We start from the raw sequence: 25971 nt of genomic DNA, 5'->3' as shown, positions 1-25971 counted from the left end.
GAAATGTCCAACACAAGGTATGACTGGGTACCTATGGGAAGGCCGTTGGCACATCACATGTCAATAATGTCTGCCCCTAAGCTCTGCCCCAGCACTGTTGATGGGGAAAAGTGGAGGCATGAAAAAGGGAGATGGTTCAAGCCAAAAGTCTAGTCCAACATCCCGGTCTCAGTGCTCAACATGCTGCCTATGATTGGGACCTGAGAGCAACAGAACATTCTTCTCTCTGCCTTAATACTACAAGCCCAACCCATGTCTTTGATTTCCTTGCAGGTCCCTATTTGCATAGCTTTAATCTGCAGCTTATTGTTTATTTTTCTAACTTGAAATATGCATATGTCACAATGTTTAGCGGTTTTTGAATAACTAAATTTTAATTAGGTTTGCATTTCTAGATAGGGTGGTTTTTTATTGTTATCAGCTGTTTTGACTGAGGTTCCCTAGCAAGTTTGAATACAAAGAATCATTTTAATTTCTGTTCCTCTGCTCTTTGAATGCCACTTTTCAAGTACCAAAACTAGTTCTGCTTTAAGATCGCTTCGGCAAGTGAAGCCCATTAAGAAAAGAGCTGAAGGGCTGCGTGTCTAAAGGGAGAGGGAGAGAACTGAGGTATTAAAATGATAAGTGTGCTTTGTGTTGGAATTTTTTATTTAAATCTTCCGAGACAAGTTCTGCACTTCATTATGCTGATGAAAAGGAAATTCTCAGTCAACAACTCCATCTTTATTTCTTCCAGTGTTGTTTCGTTTTCTTGAGACTAGGGACTGAAGTTTAAGTTCCTTTGGTTCCCCCCCCCCAACAAGGTGGGGAAATGTGTTTTAATTGTCTTTTCTCCTAAGTGGCTGAATCCTGCAAGCTCCGGGATAGAGTCAGTGGCAGGATAGCTGATTCCCACAAATGAATGCATAGAAAGAAGAGGCCTGCCATGGATGCAGTATCTGTCCTGCTCTTCACCCTCTCTGTTAATGTAGACTAGAGCATGTTGCAGGGTCAGGGTGAGTTAGCACGCTTCCACTGAGAATCAGGAAGCAGAAAACAGAAAACTGCCCTTCATGAACTGCCAGGGTAGGGAGGAAGACAGAAGAGCGAACCTGCTTTTGCTGTTTTATTTTTTTGAAATTAAGATGGGTAAACATTGGGAAGAAAGCACTTAGCCACTGAAGAATAAAAAGTTTAAGAAACTGAGCAAGTAAGTGGAAGAGAGCATTATTATTATTATTATTATTATTATTATTATTATTATTATTAGAACCTGCTGGATGAGCCCAATGGCCCATCTTGACCAGTACCCTGTTCTCAATCCAGCTAAGCAGACACCAGTGCAAGCAGGACTTGAGCCCAAGAGCCTTCTCCTCTCCTGTCGTTTCCAGCTACTCTTTATTCAGAAGCATTACTGTTTTCAGAGAAGTTGTGCTGCTTCTTGTTATCAATGGTGCCAGAGGAAGGACTCAGTCTGGCTGTTGGTGAATAGCCAATGTCAGCTATTGGTTGAAAATGCCTATCAGTATGAGATGCAAACGTGCTAGCAGCAGTGACTCAGCCTGAGGGAGGTCAGGTGAGCAGTGCAGCCCCATTATGTGCCATAGATATACTATGCAGCCAGGGAAATGGTGCAGTCCCCGCCCCCTACAATATATATATTGGTCTGCTTGGAATGTATGATAGTGTAGTGTCTGGGAGCTTCTGGAAGACCAGGGTTTGAATCCCCACTCGGCTGTGAAGCTCATTGGGTGATCTTAGGCCAGTCACTTACTCTCAACCTAGCCTACCTCACAGGGTTGTTGCGGGGATTAAATGAGACAGGGAGAAAGTAGGCATGCCACTTTGAGCTTTTTGGAGAAAAGATGGGGAAAAGATGGAATAAATAAATATCTCCCAAACAGAAGACCACTCCTATAAGAAGATGTGTGGCTCCTGTGAAATAAATGAGCAACAAATGCACATTTAGTGCACAAGCATTAGTTGCATGGGAAAGCTCTCAGCATTTGAAAGCCAGCAAAGTCTATTAAGACAGATCTTTTATTCCCTTAATATATTTAATCTGGTGGAATGAGCTTTTGGGCCTGCCAATAAACCATCATGAAGGAAGGGTATGAATCCTGCATGTGCAAAATTGCCCTTTGTTTGCGTAAGAGTTTTGTGACAGCAATTCAACACTTTGAACAAGAAGACTGAATTCATTCAAACAGAAGTGCTGCTCTAATAGCCATTTGCCACCTGCTTCAGTATCTAGGGACACTATACAACGGCTGCCATTAAACTCGATAGTATTCCTTATAAAAAATTCAATGTTCTTTCCATTTTCTAGACTTGGTTCCTCAGGGCTTAGTATCACTTTTACAGATTCCTGCTTAAATGTAATATAATTGTGGGATTAAAGGTAAAGGACCCCTGGACGGTTAAGTCCAGTCAAAGGTGACCATGGGGTTGAGGGTCATCTCACTTTCAGGCTGAAGGAGCCGGCGTTTGTCCACAGACAGCTTTTTGGGTCATGGGGTCAGCATGACTAAACCGCTTCTGGCACAATGGAACACTGTGACAGAAACCAGAGCACACGGAAACACCATTTACCTTTTTGCCACAGCAGTACCTATTTATCTACTTGCACTGGTGTGCTTTCGAACTGCTAGGTTGGCAGAAGCTGGGACAGAGCAATGGGAGCTCACTCCATCACACGGATTTGAACTTCCATTTTGATCAGCAAGCCCAAGAGGCTCAGTGGTTTAGACCACAGCGCCACCTGCGTCAGTGGAACTGTTTACCGATACGTGGCCAGGTGTGTGAAGCAAATATTGTAGGACTTGGTCAGGATGACCCAATGATCCCATTGTGCTGGGCAGCCATTATTTCAGGGCTAGTGCTGTCTTAATGCATTCACAGTCTTACATTCAACCAGCAGCAGAAGCAACAGCACAGAAATATATCCAATGGCTGTAGAAGATGTGGAAAGGAAAAGCAGGGGTATTGCCTTTGCTGAGAGACCAGCTGCCTAGTGACAGCCAGGTCCATCAGGCTATCTGAACTGTTTCCATTCTAGCATTATTGCCAGGACCTTCAGCAGCTCCTGCATTTCACAGGAGACTCTATAAACAAAAAAGTAAACAGGCTGCCTTTCCCTCAACTTTTGCCCCTGGTCCAAACCACACAGGCAGCAACTCCAGAGGCTCCAGGAAGGGCAGGAGAGGCAGTTCAACTCGCTGCTTTCACCCCAATGCCTGCACACATACACACCATCAAGCCTTCAAGAGAATAATCTGTCACTTTGGGATTTGAACAGCAAATCTCTTTGCTTTGCGAAACAAAGCTTCCCTGCTTCAGGAAAAGATACGGGGAGGGGGGGGTAGTCGAGATGGTGGACTCCCTGTCCTCAGACTGGTTGGGCAAGTTGCTCTACTCCTTTCCTCACACCCCACTTTTACCAAGGGTGCTCAGGATGGTCAAGGAGCAGGGCTCACAGGTCATCTTAATAACCCCAAGATGGCCCGGGGGCCCCTGGTTTGTGGACCTGGGGTCACTATCAGTCATGGATCCTTGGGACCTCTTGTCCTGAATAGACCTCCTGCACAAGATTCCCATTCTGCTCCAAAATCCAGATTTCTTAAAACTAGCTGCCTGAGACTGAACTGAGCATCATGAGTAGCCAGAAGGAGTGGTTCAGACTATCTTGGCCTCCAGGAAGCAGTCTACCACCGGGACCTAAGATCAGACTTGGCTTTCCTGCCTTGCAAGTTGCCATTGCAGTCAGAGAACACAGGGGCAACAGAGCTGCTGGAATTTTTCCAGGAGGGACGTAGGATGGATTTGAGACTCCACATCCTCCAGAGGAAGGTGTTGGCTCTATCCAACATCATGGGACAGGCAAAGGACACACTCCTGGTCACACCCCGATATCAAAATATTTTTAGAGCAGTGGTGACAGCCAGTCATCCTCCGGCTCACAGAGTGCCTACCTGGGATCTGAATCTAGTTCAAAGAGCCCTGAGCAAACCTCCATTTGAACATATCAAGTCAGTCCTATCGAGATGCTTAAAGACTGCATTTCATGGTTGCTATAACCTCAGCTAGGAGAGTGTCAGAGCCAGGAGCTCCCTATGTAGAGAAGCAGCTATATATGTTTCTCACCAAGACAGTACTCTGACCCTTCACCATTGGGCACAGGAGCTGATTCTGCCCACCTTCTACCTTACACATCTATGCCCCTAGAACATGGCACATACTAGATGCACTTAGGGCAGCCAGGACCTACACTGGCATAATCAGGACCCACAGGGAGCATAACACTCTCTTTGTATCTCAGATCCTTTTGCCTGGGGAAAAGCTCTCCAAGGCCTCTCTATCCCGCTGGCTAAGAGAATGCATTGTACCAGCTTACACCTCAGCCAATCTTCAGAGGGCGCTGTCGCATACTCAGTGAAGGAGGCTGCAACCTCATCAGCCTTTCAGGAGAGGATACCCTTAGAGATCTGTTGGGGAGCCACTTGGTCTTCGGTCCACACATTCACTTGACAAGATTAACACATCTGTAGGTCTACAAATTCCCCATCTGCACTTTAAGACAATGTAAGTCACGTGGCTAATTTTGCAAATTCTGAACATCCAAACAAACCTGCATCTCTCATCCTTATTCTTCGCAATGAAATAGCTTTTGAAGTGTTTTATTCCTCCTCCACTTCTTCAAACCAGGCACACTAAAAAACAATTTTTTTTGGGGGGGTGCAGTAATTTTTAATCAGCAACAATGAAGAAATAGTAACTGCTATTGTGGCTCATGGTAACCATAGTAATATATTCCCATAGCTACTTAATTGTTCATTTACAACAAGAGTTTTAAGTGAATGCAGACGTTGTTGTGGCATTCCCCACCCCCTGTCTTTGTTTTAAAAGAAAGTGAGGAATCTTTGCTGTAGAACAGATGTTCATCTGGAGGGCTAGACTATGGGCCTCTCAGTCACATTGAAGAGCTGTTATTTGCCTGTACACCCCCGCAGATGTTGAAGGAACTTTTGTGAAACTTGCATGTAAAATAAATTCAGCTTACAGTTCAAGGATGAATAAAAAGATGGCCACATGATTTGTTATGCTCATCCAAGTAAATTAATCTGGAAATTATTTTCATATTTGGATAATGTATCAATGGATGTTTAGTAATCCCATGACTGTTTGTCTGTCACTTACCTTTTCTGCCTTCTACATTTACTGCTGCTTTCTGGGTAGATCTGTAGAACTTAAATGAAATATTCAAAAAATAAAAGTTGTGCATGCCCATATTAAAGGTCAGACTTCCATTGTGCCAAATGACCTGCATAACTTTAATTAAGCTATATGGTATGTATACCATGCTTTCTGCCAACAAATTTGCAGCAGCATTAGGGGAGCAATCCTAAGTATACAAAATAAGCTGAAGACCCTAGACCAGCCTTTCTCAACCTGTGGGTCCCCAGATGTTGAACTACAACTCCCATCACCCCTAGCTAGCAAGGCCAGAGCTCAGGGATGATGGGAGTTGTAGTCCAACAAGATCTGGGGACCCACAGGTTGAGAACCGCTGCCCTAGACCTTCATGGGATTATTTACGTGTGAATCCTTAAACAAGGTTACTGTTTCTATCTCATTTGAGCAGGATGTCTTGAACAACATCTCAACTACTTATCAAGATCCTCCCATTGTGACCCTATAAAGCTCTTTACCTTGTGCATTTTATGATGACACATGAAAACTGCAAAGGTATTCATGGTGACTATTCATTTCTTCATATTCCATCTTCAGTTAGTTACTATCCAAATCTGACAGGAAGTGACGTGAAATAAAATTTCAATTAACTCACTGATACTCCCAAGAAATCATGCATATCACCAGTCTTTGTTTGTTTGTCCTTACCTTTAATTCCCTCACCCTCCAATCCCTCATTGTCATGACAATGTCCATGCTTAGATCAAGGGAAGAAAAAGAGGCTGTGGGTAACTATGAACGTTGGAAGACACAGGACAGATAAAAGGAAGCATTTCTCCATATAACACAATGTTTCTTTATTTGATAGATGTTACAAAATTTCCACTAGAAACTACTATGAGAGATCTCTTCCCATACATAAGTCTCTATGCCTTCACTGCAAATGGATTTTTAAAAGGATGCGGCACACAACCTGAAGAAAGAAGAACAGACTTTCAAGGGCAAAAAATAATGATCATCCACAATCTAAGCCTGGAGGTCCAAGAGAAAAAGAACAAATTGGAAACATCAAACACATTTCTGTAGCTTTTGAAATCCTTGTCTATCCAGCAAAGCTATGCACCTTTCATGATAATGCTTCAAACCTTAGATGCTGACTTGGCAAAATGGCATTCAAGAGAAATCAAGTCTGTACAAATGGTTTCATAGTCAAACAATAATTTGGGGCAGAATTCTGTAGTAAGGATCTGCTATCCAAGGGGATTATTGGATTTTGTAGAAACCCTACTATGTTTTTGGCTGGGATACATGGCTGCCATGATAGATATGACAGCCTTATCTCCACTGAGCCCTATCTGATAGTCAAACACTATTGGACAGTTTCATTTGATTGAAAAAGAAAACTTTAGGACCACATTCTTTGCCTGACTTTTTACTGAACGACTGCTGTGCCTCTTTGTGTTACAAGTCCCTTTGGGATGGGGCCCAATATGGTTGCCATATTCCGAATGGCTATGTTCCACAGAGACCTTCCATTGCCTCAGAAGATCACTTTTGCCTTTGGCATCTTCATGCACTGGTGTATGTCCCAGGGACATTTGCCCCAAAGGAAATGCAGACCTTCGGCTGAAAAATGTTTCCCACCCCTGGTTTAGGAGAATTAGGTCACTTCCTGTCTTTCACTGGTTCTCAGCCAAATATTGCTCTAAACAGCAACCTTGTTGCTTCATCCAATATCCAGTAGATGGTTGTAGTGTACCACAGAAACACCCCTTTAATCAGAGAATTGCAGAGGCGTTATATGTCTCAGGATAGCTTTGGACTGTATACCTTATACATATTGTAGGTAAAAGGTAAAGGTAAAGGACCCCTGGACGGTTAAGTCAAAGGTGACTATGGGGTTGCGGCGCGATCTTGCTTTCAGGCCGAGGGAGCTGGCAGCTTTCTGGGTCATGCAGCCAGCATGAGTAAACCGCTTCTGGTGCAATGGGACACCGTGACGGAAACCAGAGCACACAGAAATGCCATTTACTTTCCTGCCTCAGCGGTACCTGTTTATCTACTTGCACTGGCGTGCTTTCAAACGGCTAGGTTGGCAGAAGCTGGGACAGAGAAACAGGAACTTACTCCATCACAAGGATTTGAACTTCCAATGTTTTCATCGACAAGCCCAAGAGGCTCAGGGGTTTAGATCACAGCGCCACCCAGCTCCCCATACATACTCATGTCTAGTAACTGACCTCTCAAAACCTGCATTTTGTTGTCTATATAGACTCTTAACACAGAACCCCACAAAATCAGAAAGAAGACACAGCTACTGTAGCCTTAACAACCTCTTAACACTGATGCAAGAGCCATCCTGATCTCCTGGCATTCGAAAACACAGAATGGTGCCAGCTTTCCTCAAACACCCTACTAGCAAACTATCAATGGCTTGTCCTCAGAATGATTGCATAAATATAGCTCGTACCAGGCACTGCCAGGAGAGTCACAATGCTGAGCACATTAATGTTGAAATGTCTCAGTACATAGTTTGTTTCAAGCAAACTTTACTAAGCTGCAAGACAGTAGATGCCAATACACTTTCTTGATGCAAGAACCATGTTCTGCTGTAACCAAATTCCTGCCTGGTAAGCACTTCCAAAAATAGCTAAGGATGTTTTTACAGTATTCTTCCACCTCTGTAAAAATTACACATCCCTAAACTAAAACTGCATTCTTAACATCATACTACCCCTAATTATGTCACTTCCACTGAAATACTTCCAAGTTTTGAGGATGAGGGTGCAGTATATTTGAAACAGTGGTTTCCATATATGCTGCTTTCATATATATCCTTCAGCCTCCTCTCTATTGCCAACCTATTTGTCTCCTTCAAATCTGAACCCCAAGGAGCTCGTTATTCTCATATAAAATGGCTCTTGTTTGTCAAGGAACAAGCAAAGGATGGGACAAATTCTAAATGAGCATTATTTTGTCGCGTCCCCTTCCTCCCGCTTTCCCATGACGAACACCTCTACAACTCCCGCTCCCAGAAATATATCGTGGTGTCCCCCCCCCTCTTTTTTTTTGAAATCCCGCTCTCGGTGTAGTTAAAATCCCTGCTCGGGAGACTTTCGTCGGAGCCTCCGAGGAGCGGACGCTGAGGGGCAGAGGCGAGCTGCGTTTCAGCTGCCGCGGCTTCCTGCTCGGATATGGCCGCGCTTTGTGTCTCGCTACCGGGGGACGAAAGCGAGCCGCCGAGGCTTCCCTTCTCACTCATGTTCCATCGGTCGTGCTCGCTGACCTGACCAAAGCGGTCGTGGAAAGCAGCGCCACACACCAAAAGAGATTTATATATATATATAATGTGTGTGTGTGTGTGTGTATACACGGCCCCTTTCTGGCATTCTCACAAAAACTGTTTCCATAAGTGAAGATTCCCCAGGAAGCCCCCTTCCCTCCCGCTCCCCTCACTACAATAAAGACAACATGGCGGACCAGCGGCGTCTCCCGGGTTAAATCTCCCCTCTCCCTCACAAATCAGTAACAGGCACTCCGGCCGGCGGCGGGAGCTTATATAGCCTTTCTCGGAGGGAGGCGGGGAAGGGGCGAGTAGGAGGGGTGGGGTGGGGAACGGCGATCGAACCAATCCATTTTTCATTCCGTGTTGTTCGCGCGCTCGCGCTTCCCAGGCCCCGCCCTCTTTCTCCCTTCTCCACCATCCCCCTCTCAAAATAAAAAAATTCCTCCCGGCTCGCTTGGCTCCGCCTCACTTCCAACAATACTTTCTTGTCACCGAACCGGCCTGGCCGGCTGTGCGCCCGCGGCGGCCCTCTCCCTCTCCCCAGGTGCGTTATGTGGTAAATAGGACCGCCAGAGCGCACCACCGCCTCCCCAATCACGCGCCTCTCTTGGCAGGCGCGCGCCGCGAACAACAGTGTTGGCGGCGGCGGCGGCGCTTATTGTTGTAGCTCCTCCCCCCTGGAGGGGGGCGGGGCGGCCCTGTCCGGCAGGCTCGCGGCGGCTGCGGCGCCGCCCCTTTACCTCCCTCCCCTCGGTAACTTGGCTCCCTTTTATCGGGCGAGCCTCGCGCCGGAGAGTTTATTGGTGCCGGAGCCGCAGCGCGGGGAGCAACGGAGCGCGCGGGGGGCGGGGGAGGCGGCGGCGGCCGCCGCGAGGGGGGTTTGCCCCGCCGGCTGGTGGGGCCGGCCGGCCAGTGGGTCGGTCGCGGGCGGCGGTGACGGACGATGCTCCGCCTGGTGTCGCTGAAGTTGGGGCGCCTCTACCGCTACGTGAAGCTGGCGGTGCTGGGCGTGCTGGCGGCGGCGCTGGCCCTCAACTCGCCTTCGCTGCTGGCCTCGCTGCAGCGCAACGAGCTGGCCGAGCGGCGCTTCCTGCAGCTGAACAAGTGCCCGGCCTGCTGGGGCACCAGCTGGTGCCGCAAGTTCCTCAACGGGCAGCTGCGCCTGGAGAGCTGGGGCCGCCTGCGCCTGCTCGACTTCCTCAACGTCAAGAACGTCTACTTCGCGCGCTACGGGGAGCCCCGCGAGGGCAGCCGCCGCGTCGTCCTCAAGCGCCTGGGCTCCGCGCGCGAGCTGGCCGACATCGACGCCAAGATCTGCCGGCGCGCCACCGGCAGGGGACGCTGCGACTTGCTCCAGGCCCTGCACGCCACCGAGTTCGCCAGCATCAACGGCGACGTGCGCCTCCTCACCCCGGACGTCGTGGAGGGCTGGTCGGACCTGGTGCACTGCCCCTCGCAGCGCCTCCTCGACCGCCTCGTCCGCCGCTACGCCGAGACCAAGGACTCGGGCAGCTTCCTGCTCCGCAACCTCAAGGACTCGGAGCGGATGCAGCTCCTCATCACGCTCGCCTTCAACCCGGAGCCCCTCGTGCTGCAGGTAAGAAGGCGACGCCCCCCCCCCCCGCCGCCTCCTCTCCCCTCCCCATCCTCGCTAGACCGCGTGGCCCCGCCGTAGAAGCGGGATCGCACGGAGCGCTGTGCACTAGATCGCCGGGACTGTGCCTGCTTAGGGTTCGCGTGCGGACCTCCTTTTTCTGGATCAGGCCGCGGTCGATCTAGTCCAGCACTGTGTCTATCCCACGATCTCTAGAGGTGGAGACCACTTCCTCCCTGTGCGCTGCCCCTTAAAATAAATGTGTGTCTGAATCCTTTCTGAAGCACTTGCGCGGTTTAACAAAGTCCTAGAAGTACATTTAGGAGACCGACGCGTGTATTGTGTCCCAAGGTTCAGCAGACTCGTTAAAATGCCACAGGGGTCTTTGTTGGTTTTAAAGCTGCGGATACTGTCTCCCAGTGAAGTCTCTTTCTTCACTGTATGGTTTTAGAGCATTAGCTGACATGCAGCAATGCTTGTAAGTGTGAAGTACTTACCATAGAATTAGTACGTTTATTTTAAAAAATTGCTTTCAGATGGTGCTGTTTTCAAATTTCCTCCGTGTAGTCTAAACAAATAGATACAGCATAGATTTGCATTCCTGTACAATCAGCCATACAAAATCAGCTGAAGTTGGACAGTTGAGCTCTGTTGTGGATTGGGCTGTGTAGTGTGTAGCTCCTTAAGCCCTTTTCCACGACTGCCAGTAGCCATGAGAACAGAGGAAAGCAAACACCCGTGCACTAACAGCTGGGGTCCTCAGTTGTCTGCAAAAACTAGTCAGGACTTTCCCTGAAAACATATACAACCAAAGTAAAGCCCAAAGCTGCAGTGGAATAAGTTTAACGTTTCAGAATAAGTATCACTGAAATCAGTGGGACTTTACTCAAAAACTAATCATGCATATGATACGAGTTCAGTGTTGTCTTTTAAAATTAATTTTAGGAACTGAGCATACACAACAGCTGCTTATTGCCTTCTTCTGGTGCTATTAGAGGAATAGTAAAATTGTTACCTCTTTCCCCATTGTAGGTTAACCTATATTTAAAAATTCAACAATAAAAGGGGTGCCTTTATTCATAAAGTACATATGGTGCTACATTTTACATTATTCTGTTCTTTTGCTGATTTATTTATTAAGTTTTGTATCAATCTCTGTTTTTACTTTGTCTCATTGTGTAGGTGATAGTGGCAAGCAAGTATCTCTATCTTGTTTCTTTAATGTTTAAAAAGGTATTCCACCTTTTGGTGAATTTTCTTTCTAGTCATTGTTTAGTCATTGAAATTGCTGTTTGTCAGAATGAAGACTTGTTGGCACTGTAATGAAAGTCAACAACACTCACTGCTTTCAGTAATTTTAACCTAGCATTAATGTTTGTTAGACCATTAAACGTAAAAATTTGTTGATCATTTTTGACCAGTTTGATTATTTCAGATTTGCTCTAGATATCTATCAGAACAATGTTATGAGGACAGTGCCATATTAAAACTTGGACTGGCTTGGTTAAGAAAAAGTATGTTTTTATTTAATAGTCAACAGTAAAAGAAACTTGGACCTGGCATTGTAGCCTAACAATCTGGGACATATTAATATATTTATGCCATCTCTACACCAGCTCACATGTTAATGGTATAATTTTTTCATGAAGGCATATTTCAGCTGAACAGGTTATCTTAAGCCAAAATATTGGTATGATGTTGCATTATAAATACAGGTGCCTTTCTCAAGAACCTTCTAAGTTCCTTCCATGAGCAATGTAATATTTGCATAAAATAAGTAACCTTGAATTACAACTGCTCTTATCTTTGCTAAAAAAACAAACAAAAACAAATAGTTCCCAGCCCTGTTGGCAAATATCAATAAATATGCTAAAGGAACAGTTGAGTTGCGTCCACAAACAGTTGAGTTGCGTCCACAAACTAGAATGGTTGTCAAAGAGGTATCAAATAGACTATTGGAACAGCTGGTGCTCTCTTGAACTGTTTAGTGAGTTGGTATGTACCAGCTGGTGTATGTCTTTAAAGTTTCTTAGAGAGCTATTAACTTGAAATCTAGACAGTTTCCCCCCAAAGATAACTGACATGAAGGTTTTGACTACTATGGCTTCAGTTGCAGCTTTCTATGAAAAGTGGGTTGTCTATGCTTTTTCTCTGCTAGAATTTCACATGGCTTCTGTTCATGGATAATAAATTGATAAAGCATGTTTGTAGGTGAAGAGAATGTTTAATATAAATACAGTTTAAAGAAGAGTGGCATGCCCTTCACTAAACAGAACAGTATAAAAATGTGCTGCACCACTTAGAATATATTTTGCTGAGAAACTAATAAAACACTGCATATAAAACAGAACAACATAGATCATGCTACAGTTGGTGTGAATATAATTATTGGTTACAAAGTGCTTGATGTACAAAGTGCTCTACAATTTGTAAACAGCTCTGTAAGATACCTAGACTAAGATATAATCACTTCCCGAGTCTGAACTTTATTTGGTGGAAATTCACTGTGAGTCTCCCCTTTTGAAAATGTAATTCTCTTTCTGTAGCACAACTCTGGTTTGTAAGGAGGTTAAACATAAATTAGAAGATGCACACATATTGGATATTAGGCATCCAGCCCATAATTGATTTAGTAATGTCATATGTCAGTGACTAAATTATATAATTTAGTGAAATCTCTCAGTTAGCTCAAGTTCTCCAAAGTCCATGAGTAAAAGTTTCATTTAATCATTGTTTGCTACTTTAAAAGGTGTATGAGACCCATGTTGGGCAAAATATTCCTGCATTGCAGGGGGGTTGACTAGTTGACTCTCATGGTTCCCTTCAACTCAACAATTCCGTGATTCTCAAATTGCAACTAATGTGCATTGGTCACTAGGTGCCAATTATAATACTAGCAACAGTACAATCCTATGCATGTATAAGTCTCATTGACTTCAGTGGAATTGTTTCAGGTAAACATGTAGGATTGCAGCCCAATATACATAAATAGCTCTTCCATTAGCCCTTTTCGTGTGTGGATTGTAAGAACAGGTTTTTTTATTCTGTCATCAATTATGTGCAATATCAGTTACGACATTCATTTAATTAATATCCAAATTATGACTCAGCAGTTCTTGCAGCTCACAGTTCTCTTCCAACCACCACTGCAAAAAAGTCTAGTTGCTTTCAAATATTTCCAGGGTTCACTTCTGATCTGCTGAAATCCTGCTAAAATACATAGTGTAGTTCATTTAAAGACCCATTGCTTGTCAGATAAACATACTTTTAATAGGTGTGTAAGTTGGCACTGTTTGCATTACAAGAGCTAGCTAATGGTAAAGACTTTCTGTTCAACAGATACTTATTAGTATGTATTGTTTAAATAATGTAACTGGCACTGATAAAAAGCTAAGGTTAAAATCTTGATAACCCTGGATTAATATAAGAGAATGCTGATGATTAAGGAGCAAGTTGAATGTGATTCACATGTTAGATATTGTGATCAGACTAAATGATGCACGACTGGGTGCTAAATAGAAGGCTGATCTTTGATTTTATAATGGGAAATGTGTCTCGAATAATCCACTAAACTGTAGTGATTCTTGGATTATAAGACTTTTTATCAGAGATTGGAAGCTTAGTTTGAAGCCTATTTGGAGTATGGATTACTTGTAAAGTGGCAGTACTTATGAAATGCACATTGCCACAACAGACAGCCTTTATTTTAGCTAGTTTTGAGATTATTTAAGCTTGACCTACATTTGAAGAGATTGTCAAGGCCAGAGGAAAAGCTTTATTACAGAAACATCTTTCAACAGTGTGTCTCATCTGTATCCCTAAGTGTTGAGATAGAAGCTCAGTGCTCTACTTAATTTTACTAATCTGTGTACCTAAATACATTTCATATTTATATTACTAAACAGTATATACTTCTGTGGGTGAAAACAGCCTACTACTACATGACAGTTTAAATGAGGAATTTGCTGGGTATTCCAATCTAAATGATCAATGACTCACAAGCATCTGCAACAAGGATCTGTAATAAATATTCTGTGACCTATCATAGCTAGGAATCCAAAACTGACATAAAAACACAGTTCTGCTACTATATAGGATTGTAAGTATTTGCCTAAAATTGTACAGGTTTTCTATGAAAAAAAAGTTTGTCCTTCAATTTGCTGTATTTTTTCCTTGTTCTTAGCAGTCATTCTACATATGATCGTGGAAAAGTAATTATGATTTCTTGTTTGAGAACCGTGAATTTGGTTGTCTAGCAAGACAATGCAGGTGTTTCGACTGAGATTTAAATTTCCAAAATAAATTTAAATAGCATTACTGCTACAAGTGCCTTGGAGTACATTTTAAATTTTAAGTTCCTTTCCTTTGACCAAGTGTATTGGCTTGCTATTTTTATTATTTATAATACTCTTGTTCCTGATTTTTCATATTTTAAATATGAGATGTTTCTAGATCTCACTAGATATGGGCTTGCAGTTTTTACACCTGATTCTGCAAGCGTAGCTGTCTCTTTCATAATAGTGAGTAATAAATAACTATGATGCTGATTTCATCAGATACCGGTGCTGTTGTAGAACTTAATTTCAAGACTGTAACACTACAAGGATGCTTGTTTTAAGGTCAGGTCAACTTTAGTATTGAGCAAGTGTACAACTAGTCAAGCAGGGTGGATTGATTGGAATCAGCAGTTTTAGAGCTTTGAGCCTGTGGGCCTAATTAGGACCTGCCAGGTCTTTGAATTTGGCCACAAAGGTCATTTTGGGGAAGCCACACCCACCATCAATCATACAGTGTCAGGCATAGATATCTGTTATCTCTAACGGAAACCTTAAATGCTAGGTTTGGAAATAAGGGAAGACCAGCACTGAGATTGGAGATAAACTTTTGCCTGCTCCCAGTACAGTTGTGCCTTGGTTCTCGAATGTCTTGTGAGTCAAATGTTTTTGCTCCTGAATGCCGCAAACTCAGAAGTGAATGTTCTGGTTTGTGAGTGTTTTTTGGAAGCCAAATATCTGATGCGGCTTCCACAGCTTCTGATTGAGTGCAGGAAGCTCCTGCAGCCAATTGGAAGCTGCACCTTGGTTTTTGAACATTTTCGGAAGTCGAATAGACTTCTGGAACGGATTCTGTTCGAGAACCAAAGAAAGACTGTACTTTAACTGTGAATCACGTAATGTCAAATGATTGACAGCTAGGCAGCCCTGCTCTATGATTCTATGGCTACATCCATTTCTGCATCCCTGATTTAAATTAACAAATCAATCAAACAACTAATACAACTTTTTAAAAATAATCTTTGTTATATAGGTATATCCTAAACAGAAGCATATGCTAACAAATTGATAGAAATGCAATCATATATTTTATTTACTATCTAGGAAGTAAGCTAAAACTTTTGCTCGCTCAATCTGAGCACTGAAGAAAGAAGCCAGAGAAGAGTGAAGCCCAGTCTCCTGAGCAGCGTACAACAGCACTCTGCTTGTTCAGGCAGTTGGCATCACACTGGAGTTATGAGGTCATGCAGATGATTTGCTGGATGATCCTTGTGAAATGCAGTACGCTGCCTCTTAGACTTAGAGCTTGACTTTGGTTACTACTCCCTGCTGCTAGGATGCTCATAATAATGCATTACTTGTGCCATATTTACGGAAGTTGATGTCAACAGGCTGATCTGAACATGGCATTAATTTCTTTGAATATAAAAACAATCTTATCAGTCTAGTAAAAAAATGTAGGCTAGTAACTTTTGTAAGCTAATTTACAAGGCTGCCTATACTACGTGACACCCTTCCTCTCTGTTTTCAGAATGCCTATTTGCACCAGAAGTGTGCGATTATGCAAACCATGGAATTACCTGCTGCAATTGCTTCTTGACTTCTTCCCCATCTGTGCGTCCCAGCTATACGCTTGCTTGTTTAGTTGGCAAACCCGTTTTTCAAACCTTACTTGCCTTCAGGAATCCTTCAAACACAACAGATAAAAGCTAAATGTCATCAGAACTGTTATTAATGTGAGCCGTGAGCCATGAGCTCTATGCAGATGCAGACTTCTTCCAAGAGAGTTTTCCATTTAAGGTGGAATGTAGTTTTCCTCTGCTCAACACATGTTAAAGCCCCATGCTTGTTAGTTGTTCTTGCCACCTGGCTGAACTGAGCAAAAAAGATTAGGCCTCTGTGGCTTTCCGTGGCCATGCAAAGAATGACAATGCTCATTTTGCTGTTCTACAAAAGTATGTGGCTATATAAACTCGGCACTAATTCAAAACCTAGGAAATTCCTGGGTGGTTTACCCAGAGCTCCCAGAGCCAAACTGCCAAGCTGCTCTTTGGCATCTCAATTTGTTTCTGGGATTTGTTGCACTTGCAATTAAGGAGATGTCCCTAGTGCTGAGTATGCATGATATTTGGCTTACTGCTGCTATTTAATACAATAAACAGAAGAACAATGTGAAACGTACATGTGCTTGCTTGTGCTACTGATGAGTAATTTTAAATATGGTTGTTTCGGAGTTAACAGAGCAGCTGTAGTGTGCATCTAGTTGTTTGGATCTTTCGTCAAATATAGCAGGTAATGCAATGACACTATGCTTGTATTAATATTAGTATGCTATGATAATGCCTGAATATGGTACATTGTCTGTGAATAATACCAGTATTTGGCAAGTGGCAATCAACTGTGATCAGCATTGACTTAGCAAATTGGAAGTCTGCAATGGCTTGCTAAGTAGTACAGAGAATCTACCACACTTCTACATCTGATCAAGTAAAGTAGATGTTAGACCTGCCAGGTGGCTGAATGCACATAATAGTATGCTAACACCTGGTATGTTTTATATTCACTTTATGTTCTAGAACAATTGTACAGCACTTTTGTACAGAATGCAGATAGCTTTGTGTGAATAATTTGGAATTATAATTTGAAAGCAGCTCTGAAGTAAAGGGAGTAGGGAGCACGCCATCCAGGCAACTGCCGCCTATTGAGCACACCTGAATAATAGAAGTACTTGGTTTCTTTGCTAGACCAAGCATCTGGGGACTTTTTGCAAACATCTGAAGAACAGAGCTCTTGATGTGAGAGGACAATGGTGGGGAAGCCCTTTAATAGGTTAAAGGTAAAGGGACCCCTGACCATTAGGTCCAGTCGTGGCTGACTCTGGGGTTGTGGCGCTCATCTCGCTTTATTGGCCGAGGGAGCCGGCGTACAGCTTCCGGGTCATGTGGCCAGCATGAATAAGCCGCTTCTGGCGAACCACAGCAGTGCACAGAAATGCCGTTTACCTTCCCGCTGAAGCGGTACCTATTTATCTTCTTGCACTTTGACATGCTTTCGAACTGCTAGGTTGGCAGGAGCAGAGACCGAGCAATGGGAGCTCACCCCGTCGCGGGGATTCGAACCACCGACCTTCTGATCAGCAAGTCCTAGGCTCTGTGGTTTAACGCACAGCGCCACCCAGGGTTCACTAACTTACATCCCTCCAGATGTTGCAGAACTTCAACTCCATCATCCCTGATCACCAACTGTTCTCATGGAGTTTTGTTTTCAAGTAAACTAGTACAGAACCTCTGGGACATAGTGGGGAAAAAACCTATAGAGATTGGAGAGCAAGTGTGGGTGTTTGGTATGTTCACCTAATTGCTTTACTAATACGGCATTTTCATGCAGGTCTCCTAGACAAATTGAAGGAACAAAAGAAGATGCATCATATGCAAAGTGAAAACAAATACATAGTGACAACATCAGTGTGTGCCAGCAGCTCACCAAATCCCAGGCCTGTTTGAAACAAATGTGTTATTTTGCTGGATTGGTGCAGAATTTATAGATATGCAAGACTACACTCTGCCTGTTCTTTAGCACTTGTCCCCACCCCAGTGTTTGGGGAATCAATGGATAATTCCTCATAGGCAATGAACAACACTGCCATCTCAAATAGCTAAATGCTTCTAAACATCACATATTTTAAAGTTGCAAATGTATTTGTGGTTAATATTAATGAAATGCATTTCCATTTGCAGAGTTTTCCTTCTGATGAGGGCTGGCCATTTGCAAAATATTTAGGAGCATGTGGAAGAATGGTGGCTGTAAACTATGTGGGAGAAGAACTCTGGAGCTACTTCAGCGCTTCATGGGAAAAACGTGTGGACCTGGCATGGCAGTTAATGGAAATAGCTGAGCAGCTGACAAATAATGACTTTGAATTTGCACTCTACCTCCTTGATGTCAGCTTTGACAACTTCGCAGTAGGCCCTAGAGATGGGAAGGTCATCATTGTGGATGCTGAAAATGTTTTGGTGGCAGATAAAAGGTTAATCAAGCAAAGTAAGTTGGTTTCTTTTTCACCCCCAAGACTGTTGGTTCTTGTTTTGCATATGAATAGTTTAAGATGTAGGTTTTTAAAAATGCTTTATAATTTATCAGTTCAGTTAATGCAGCAGTTAATTGTTAAATAACAATTGTAGCAGCTCATATTTGAACATGTTGAAACAAATCCATTACTACACGGGCACACTGAACAAACCTGAACTTGAGTTTTGTTTCATTCTGTACAAGACAAAAAGCAAGAGAACAGTTACTCCCTTCTGACAAGTTTATTTAATACATTTTTAATCCCTGTAGCCGGTGGTCACTTTCACAATATTGCTCTTACTTTTTCTTCATAGTAATATGCATGTACCTAGGCAATCTTAGAAATCACACTTTGTGGATTCTCTGAAACATACAATGCTTTGAACAATCCCTATGAGAAGGTTTGCCCTCAAGGTTCTTTGTAGTTTTCCCCCTTAAACAGCCAATATTTCATGAGCAAGTTTTATTCCATGTTAGTGGTAAATAGTACACTATTTCTGTAAATTGCCTTCAGACAGACTATTAGGATTTAAAAGAACTTGGGGTAGATTTTCATCTTCATGAAATTCTTTGTTTTCTGGGCTTCTTACTGTTTGTTCTTTTTATGCATTTCACAGATAAACCTGAAAACTGGGATGTTTGGTATGAAAGCAAGTTCGATGACTGTGATAAGGAAGCTTGTCTTTCTTTCTCAAAGGAGATTTTGTGCACTCGTGTCACTGTGGACCACAACTACTATGCTATTTGCCAGAACCTTTTATCAAGACATGCCACCTGGCGTGGCACTTCTGGAGGTCTTCTTCATGATCCTCCAGCTGAAATTGCCAAAGATGGTCGACTTGAGGCCTTGCTGGATGAGTGTGCCAATCCAAAGAAGCGATATGGTAGATTCCTAGCTGCAAAAGAATTACGCGAATACCTTGGACGGCTAAGTAATAATGTGAGGTAGTTCATAGTGGCCAGAAACTTTGATCCTGGGGAAAAGGCACATGGAAAAAAATAAGTTATGGACATCAAAGAAAAAACTTGTTACTGGTATATGGGGAATGCTCTGTATAAACAGGCAAGGTTACATATCCCACTGCAACCTGAGCTACTTTTGACTGGGTCAGATGACAAGATTGACAACTTAAGTGACTCTCATCCATAGGACTTCACATAAATCTGAGATAGTTCCACAATTTTGTGAAACTGATGACATAACTTGGAAAGTCAAGTTATATTTGCCTGTTTTAAAGGCTTTTATTTCTGATGTCATTGTCTCTCTCTTTCTCTCTGCCCCTCCCATGCATACAACTTACTAAACTGGTATTTGCATACATACTGATAAGTCCTAGGTCTCTCTCATAGTTCTAAAACTAGTAGGTCTTTGTTTGAATACTGTGCACTATTTGAGTACAGGATTCCTCTGCTTATTCTAATGCTGATTTCTTTCCACTGTTTCTTACTGTTTGTATGCCTTATTAAGGATATGCTTATAAAAGCAGTCTTAAATATTGCGTGGACATAACCATTACATTTGAATTCTTTGTAATTCTACTGCGGGTAATGTTTCACAAGATGGCTAACTGTAAAATTCCATCTTTATTCCATTAGGTGAAAATAATTATTCAGCAGGGAATCATGATCTGAGAACTAATGAAGATAGTTGGAAGTTTGGAGTAAAGCAGTACAACTAGTTAAAATGAAGACAAAATACCATTTTGCTAGTATAGTAAATCATAAGCCAAAGAAAATGGTTGTGCGTCTCTAGTCACCTAAATCTGTACTGTAGTGACACTAATCCATTGACTTAGATTTCAGTGGGTTTGTAGATCATTCTTTAGGAGAAACTTTGCTACTAGTTAAAAGCTTAGGAAACTCCACATGTGAATGAGAAAATGCCTAGCAGGCTAGCATTTGTTCTGTATTATTCACAATTCTGCTGAATTTGCAATGTGATGATGTTTACGGAACTTTCAACCATAGGGTTGGCTATTTAATAGTACTCATGTTTACTGTAGAGGCCTTGCATTGCATTACGTCTTTCAGTTCAGTCTTGTAATGGTTACCGTACACCTGAAATTGCTCCCACAGATCGGAACCTGAATGAGAAATTGGATCACTGCTGAAATTAATCCCCCCGCCTCTTTTAAAGCTTGTTTTCCCTTTCTTTGCACATGGTAGCAATTGCAGAGGTTCTCATGATTGGAGTGATGAAATTCAAAAGCTTCTGGTTATCGGAAGTGACTGACTAGCTACAGTTTTTGTTTTATATTTGCTAAGCAGATTTATATACCGCTTTAACAAAAGTTTACCGAAGCGGTGTACAATACAAAAATTCAATATACACTAAAAACTACAAACAACAAAGTATAAAAATAAATCGCATTGCTCAATGGTATGTAGAGATGGGGGGCACACTTCAGAAAAAGCATGTGGACAAAAAAGTCTTAAGCAAGTGTCTAAAATTGACAGGCAGTTCTATAGTGGAAGTGCTTCAACACTGAACTCTCTGCTTCTGGTGTTCTTAGAGCAGACCTCAGGAGCAAGAGGCACCATTGAGAGTGCTTTTCTTTATGACTGCATTGACTGGGGTGGAATAAGAGGGGTTTCCACATTCTGAGAACTATCAGTTTGGTGTTGAGAAATTCATCTGGACAGATGGAGCAAAGCAGTAGAAAAGGGATGACAAAACCATTCTGTTTCAAAACTGTGAAAGCATGCTGATTACCCCAGAAAGTTTGAAATGATTTTTTCAAATGTCATTTTTATTTGGTCCGCGTAGTCCTAACATACAGCTGCTCATTTTCATATTGTGTTTCTACTGTGTAAATTTATTCCAGTTTGTTCTTGGGCTGTTCCCTGCTGGAATAATTCTTCTTGCTGTGGGATCCCCTTTTACCTTTGATATTATGGCACAACCCCATAGCACATTAGGCATGTTCACGTCCGACAGAAATGATTTCAATTTAATTGTGTTTATATCCCATTTAATTCAGAAAGCATAATTTTGGCTGGTTTTTCCCCTGGATTCTTTTGCCTGTAGTCACATAGCATTTATGTTGGCTTTATTTTGATTCAATTTGCAAGCAAAACCTAAATGTGAGACTAAACACTAGCCTGCCATGAAAAGCCTTTTAATCTCAATATTAATTTAATACCCACAATTTCTGATGAATGAGATGGATGATTGCTGTAGGCTTTAAACAACACACACAAAAAAACAAACCACTGCCAGCTATTGAGGCAGTTCGACTGCCAAATGTTCCTTGTGAGGTTGGGGTTGGAGTCCATGTTCCCCCTTGGAAAATGTGCTCATGAAGCAGGATTCCAATGACAAAAGGAGTCCACAATTCTCAGTCTACAGGGAAAACACCTATGTGGAAAGCAATAAGTTTCCTTCAATTTGCACCTATCAAGTATTTATTGTACAAGGACAATTTATATTTTTAGTCATTACCCACGAATAATGGTGAAATATTTTTTGAATGAGATGTTTGGGGTTTGTATGTGCATAAAAATTGTCTTTTGTACTGTAAGTTACTGTTTAATTTGATTATCAAAACTGTCTCCTGTGCCTTTATACTAAGGTTGTTTTTACAACTTCTCTTGACTATTAATAAAAAAGTACTTTAAGAAAATTTTCTTGACCATGTTTAAATGAACACACTTTTTGATACCGCAGCTCTATCTGCAGCTATTGGCCCCTGATGGCTAAATGAAACCCCTATATTCTGAGGCAGTATGTCACTGATTACTACTAGTTTTGGGGGTGTAAGGGCTGCTGCCTGTTTGCTCCTTTTGGGGGTTGATGAACACATGAGCTGAGTTTGCTGGATGGCCCATTGAATCCAGCAGGTTGTTCAGTGGCCAACCAAATACCTATGAGAAGGTTGCAAGCTTCCATTGGCATCAGACTCTGGTGGGACATGGGATAGTTGAATGGGCTGCTCTTTTTATGATTTGTAGGTTGAATATTAATCTTATTAATTTGAATAACTTCAGTTAGGATGGGGCAACACTGGGGGGGCAGGGACCTCAGGATTATGGTGGTACTGCATCTATTGATCATAGATAGGACTAATTCTGTTTCACAAAATATTTCTCTATGGCTGCTTCTATTTGTATGGATTCAGTATAACTGACAATTGCAAGGAACTGGGGGATTGCTTAAGCACAAGACGGCTATTCTGACCATTTCTCAGAAATCCATTTTCCTTGAGAGTTAACGCACACCTGTTCATAATATACACATAATATAAATGATGCAAAAGAATGGCCAAAATACTTGTTTGCCTTTTGTCGATGTTCTATTAGTGTTTCAGTTAGGACAAATTTGTCTTGATCCAATGAAGTGGGGTCAGTGTTTTACTGAGTTAGAAAATATATATCTTTTGGATGTAGTCAAGATGGCCAGATGCATCCTGCCAATTGAGTGTGTGATTTTGAGGTTTATGATTCTACAGCTCAGTTTTGAAATTGCCCTAGTATTTGTGGCTTCAGAAAGTGGAAAAAAAGTTAAGCCAAACTCTTTACAGTTTTCTATATTTGGTTTTAGGTGGAAAGCATGCAAGAAGTTTTGATATGCCACTCTAGACCACACGTTGAAGTGTCCTAGAAGTCATAAGCTAACTAATTTACCAAATGCTTATTAGCTAAAGGTCTGTCTGATGGTCTTGAAACTAGCTATTGCTTTTTCTAGCTATTTCTCACTTCATTTTTTGGCAAAAGGTTTGCTACCCCCTGCAGCTGCTCAGTCTCATAGAACAATGCTGATTGAAATCAATTATAGGAGTTTGACTCCTCTGCATGCTATATTCAGGATGAATGGCAGTTGTGGAATAGTCACCTTAAAGAGAAACATGTTCTTAACATCAAGGCAGACTCTGATCATTGCTTTACATGACCTAACCTTTTACTTATGTCTCATTCTCTACACACCCACAAAAATGCATCAAAGCCAAAACCATAATTAGATGTGGGTTGAGAACTGGCATTATGCAGGGAACATTTTAGCATAGTACTGTACAAGTATTTTGAAAACAAAAGTTGTTGGGAAAACCAGAGAGTTCTCTAACAATGCCTGCCTTTTTCCCCCACCAGCACTAAAGACTACTAAGTACCGCAATGAGCTAGAGGCCAACTGGCAGACGTACTTTGGATTCTTTATTCTGGAAATAATATTCTATCTTCCTGGGCTCACAGTTTGCCTTTAAGCCAAGCCCTTAGAATATGGGGTCCACTTATTAATCTCTTTCCCCCTCAAATTTGTCTATTTTTTAAGGATAGAAAATGGTGGATGTGCCTTGGTGTGACTCTCATTATTTTAGGACACAGCCCAGCTGTGGGTCATATATTTTGGCCTGACATGTTAATAGCATGTTTAGACCTCATTCTTAAGAAACAAACAAACCCCAAAACAAAAAAAACCCCATGCCTGCATCAAACCTGGCACTGTGGGTTAAAATATTTTATCCGTACAATTTCCCTGCTGATAATTGCTCCTAAAGCTGCTACTTGCTACAAGAAGCATATTTTGAAGGAGGGTTAATTTGGCAAGGAAAATTATTTAGAATAAAAGGGTTAAATCTCCCATCTGGATCAGGGCAACTTTTATTCTTGAGTGTTAAAATCTTGCCAACTTAAATTAGAAAATTGGAGTTTGGAATGTCTGGATTTCTCTGAACATTACCAGGATTTCAAAGGCAGAAATGACCTCTGGGGGGAATTTCCAAAATATGGCGCTTTGTCCTGGATCTTAAGAAAGTCAATAGAAAAATCACATTATTATTTTTTTGGCGTCTTTGTAAAATAAAATCTCAACAACCTTGGGGTTTGTACAGTAAAAGCCCAACAACTTTCGAGATTTCCTTAAAAAAAGCTCAACCGTTTTGGGGGGTTTCCTGTCTCTTACTTTTTGAAATATGGCAATGCTACATAAAGTCAGATAAGGGTTTGGGGTTTTTTTAAGCGACAAGCTTGTAATTGGAGTACTTCCAATTGTTTTGAAATTTCAGAGGGATAAACATGTTTCAATGCCAGTAGTACATGTGAAAAAGGTCTAGGGGTCTTAGCAGACAACAATGTTAAATGCCAAGAATAGGAAGGAAACTAATTGGAAGGAAAGAACTCTCATAGGATTTAAAAATGGGACAAGCCAGGTGTCCCACATCTTATATGTGTGCAGCTAGTCATTCCTGCCTAAGTGTAGAACTCAACATTTTGTTTCAGCCCAGTTCCCCAATCTGTTAAGGTTATCTTGAATTCCGATTCTGCTTTCTGTGGCATTAGCTATTTGATCGATATGCTGTTCCATTATAGTAAAATCAAACTTCAATTGCTGGAGGAAATTGCTCCTTTTTAAATGCTGCCATTTAGATAATAACAGTTCTTTTCGCTCCTCATCTCAACACATTACATAGCAACAAACCTGGGCTTGCCACTATGTGCACATTCAACAAGGAACCACAGCCCAAGATCAGCTGCCGACCAAGGCTATCTGTATATGTGTGTTTTTGAATACTCATTTTGTCAGTTATGTTCACGCCTTACATTTTTAGTTTTGCACCTAAGAATGTAATGTTTGACACCAAAGGACCAGATTTCATATTACATTAATAGTGTGCTGAAACATGCTTGAGACCAGCTTCCAAAACTAAAAACAGGAAAAATGCACATAAAATTACCAAGAGTTCCACATCTAAAAATAAAATATTATAATAAAATCAGCTGGAATTACGCCCTAAAGACTTGTTGAAAAAGCTCAAGCTTTGTGACTTCTGATTGATGTTTTCATGCTATACTTCTTTCGCTGCAGTTGCAATGTGGAACAGAGATGTTGCATCCAGCCTAAATCATTTACATTGAATCTGGACTTTCCAGACCAAGACAGGGAAGTTTCTCTGTAGCAATCTTCCATGCCACAAGTGCAGTGGAAAAAGTACCTTTCACTGTTGTAAAAAAGAAAGTCTAGATTCTCAGGAGTCCAAATTCTCCGTCATGTTCTCTGTGAAATCCCAAGAAAGAATGGAATGGTAGGGAAGGGGCTTGGAGGGAAGTTGGAGACCACATACAGACAGTGAGGCACTTTTCTTACTCTGCACATTTTTAGGTCTTGCCCTGCTTACTGCTGGAGTGCAGCTCCTGACAGATTCCCACAGAGGTAATTTAAACCTTGGGCTAAAAAAGGTTCCCAAACCCCAAACCCTCCAACATTTCTCTGATGAAAATAGGGACATCCCATTCCATAATGATAATTTTACTATTTATACCCCACACATCTTACTGGGTTGCCCCAGCCACTCTGGCCAGCTTCCAACATATACAAAAGCATAATAAAACATTAAAAATCTTCCCTATACAGGATTGCATACAGCTCAGGGGTCGGATAACTCCATTCCCTCTAACATAGGCACGTCCAACAGGTAGACATTTCTCCAATGAAAATAGAGAAATCCTAAGGAAATGTGGATCACTGCAGATGGTGACAGCAGTCACGAAATTAAAAGACGCCTGCTTCTTGGGAGAAAAGCAATGACAAACCTAGACAGCATCTTAAAAAGCAGAGACATCACATTGCCAACAAAGGTCCTTATAGT

At 42.1% G+C, this 25971-nt stretch overlaps 1 protein-coding gene across 1 annotated transcript; it reads left to right on the top strand.

Annotated features, from left to right (window-relative positions):
• The first annotated feature begins 9383 nt into the window (after nt 1-9383).
• On the top strand, nt 9384-22014 carry DIPK2A (divergent protein kinase domain 2A). The gene is made up of 3 exons (XM_082224466.1): nt 9384-10052; nt 18061-18364; nt 19009-22014. The coding sequence occupies exons 1-3, from the start codon at nt 9399-9401 to the stop codon at nt 19338-19340; spliced, it is 1290 nt and encodes a 429-aa protein (XP_082080592.1). The 5' UTR covers nt 9384-9398; the 3' UTR covers nt 19341-22014.
• Nucleotides 22015-25971: the final 3957 nt, after the last annotated feature.

Source organism: Podarcis vaucheri (genome assembly GCF_965113315.1).
Source record: "Podarcis vaucheri genome assembly, chromosome: 5".
Classification (NCBI taxonomy): domain Eukaryota; kingdom Metazoa; phylum Chordata; class Lepidosauria; order Squamata; family Lacertidae; genus Podarcis; species Podarcis vaucheri.
The sequence above is the reverse complement of the archived record's forward strand: the minus strand, read 5'-3'. Positions and strand labels throughout refer to the sequence as shown.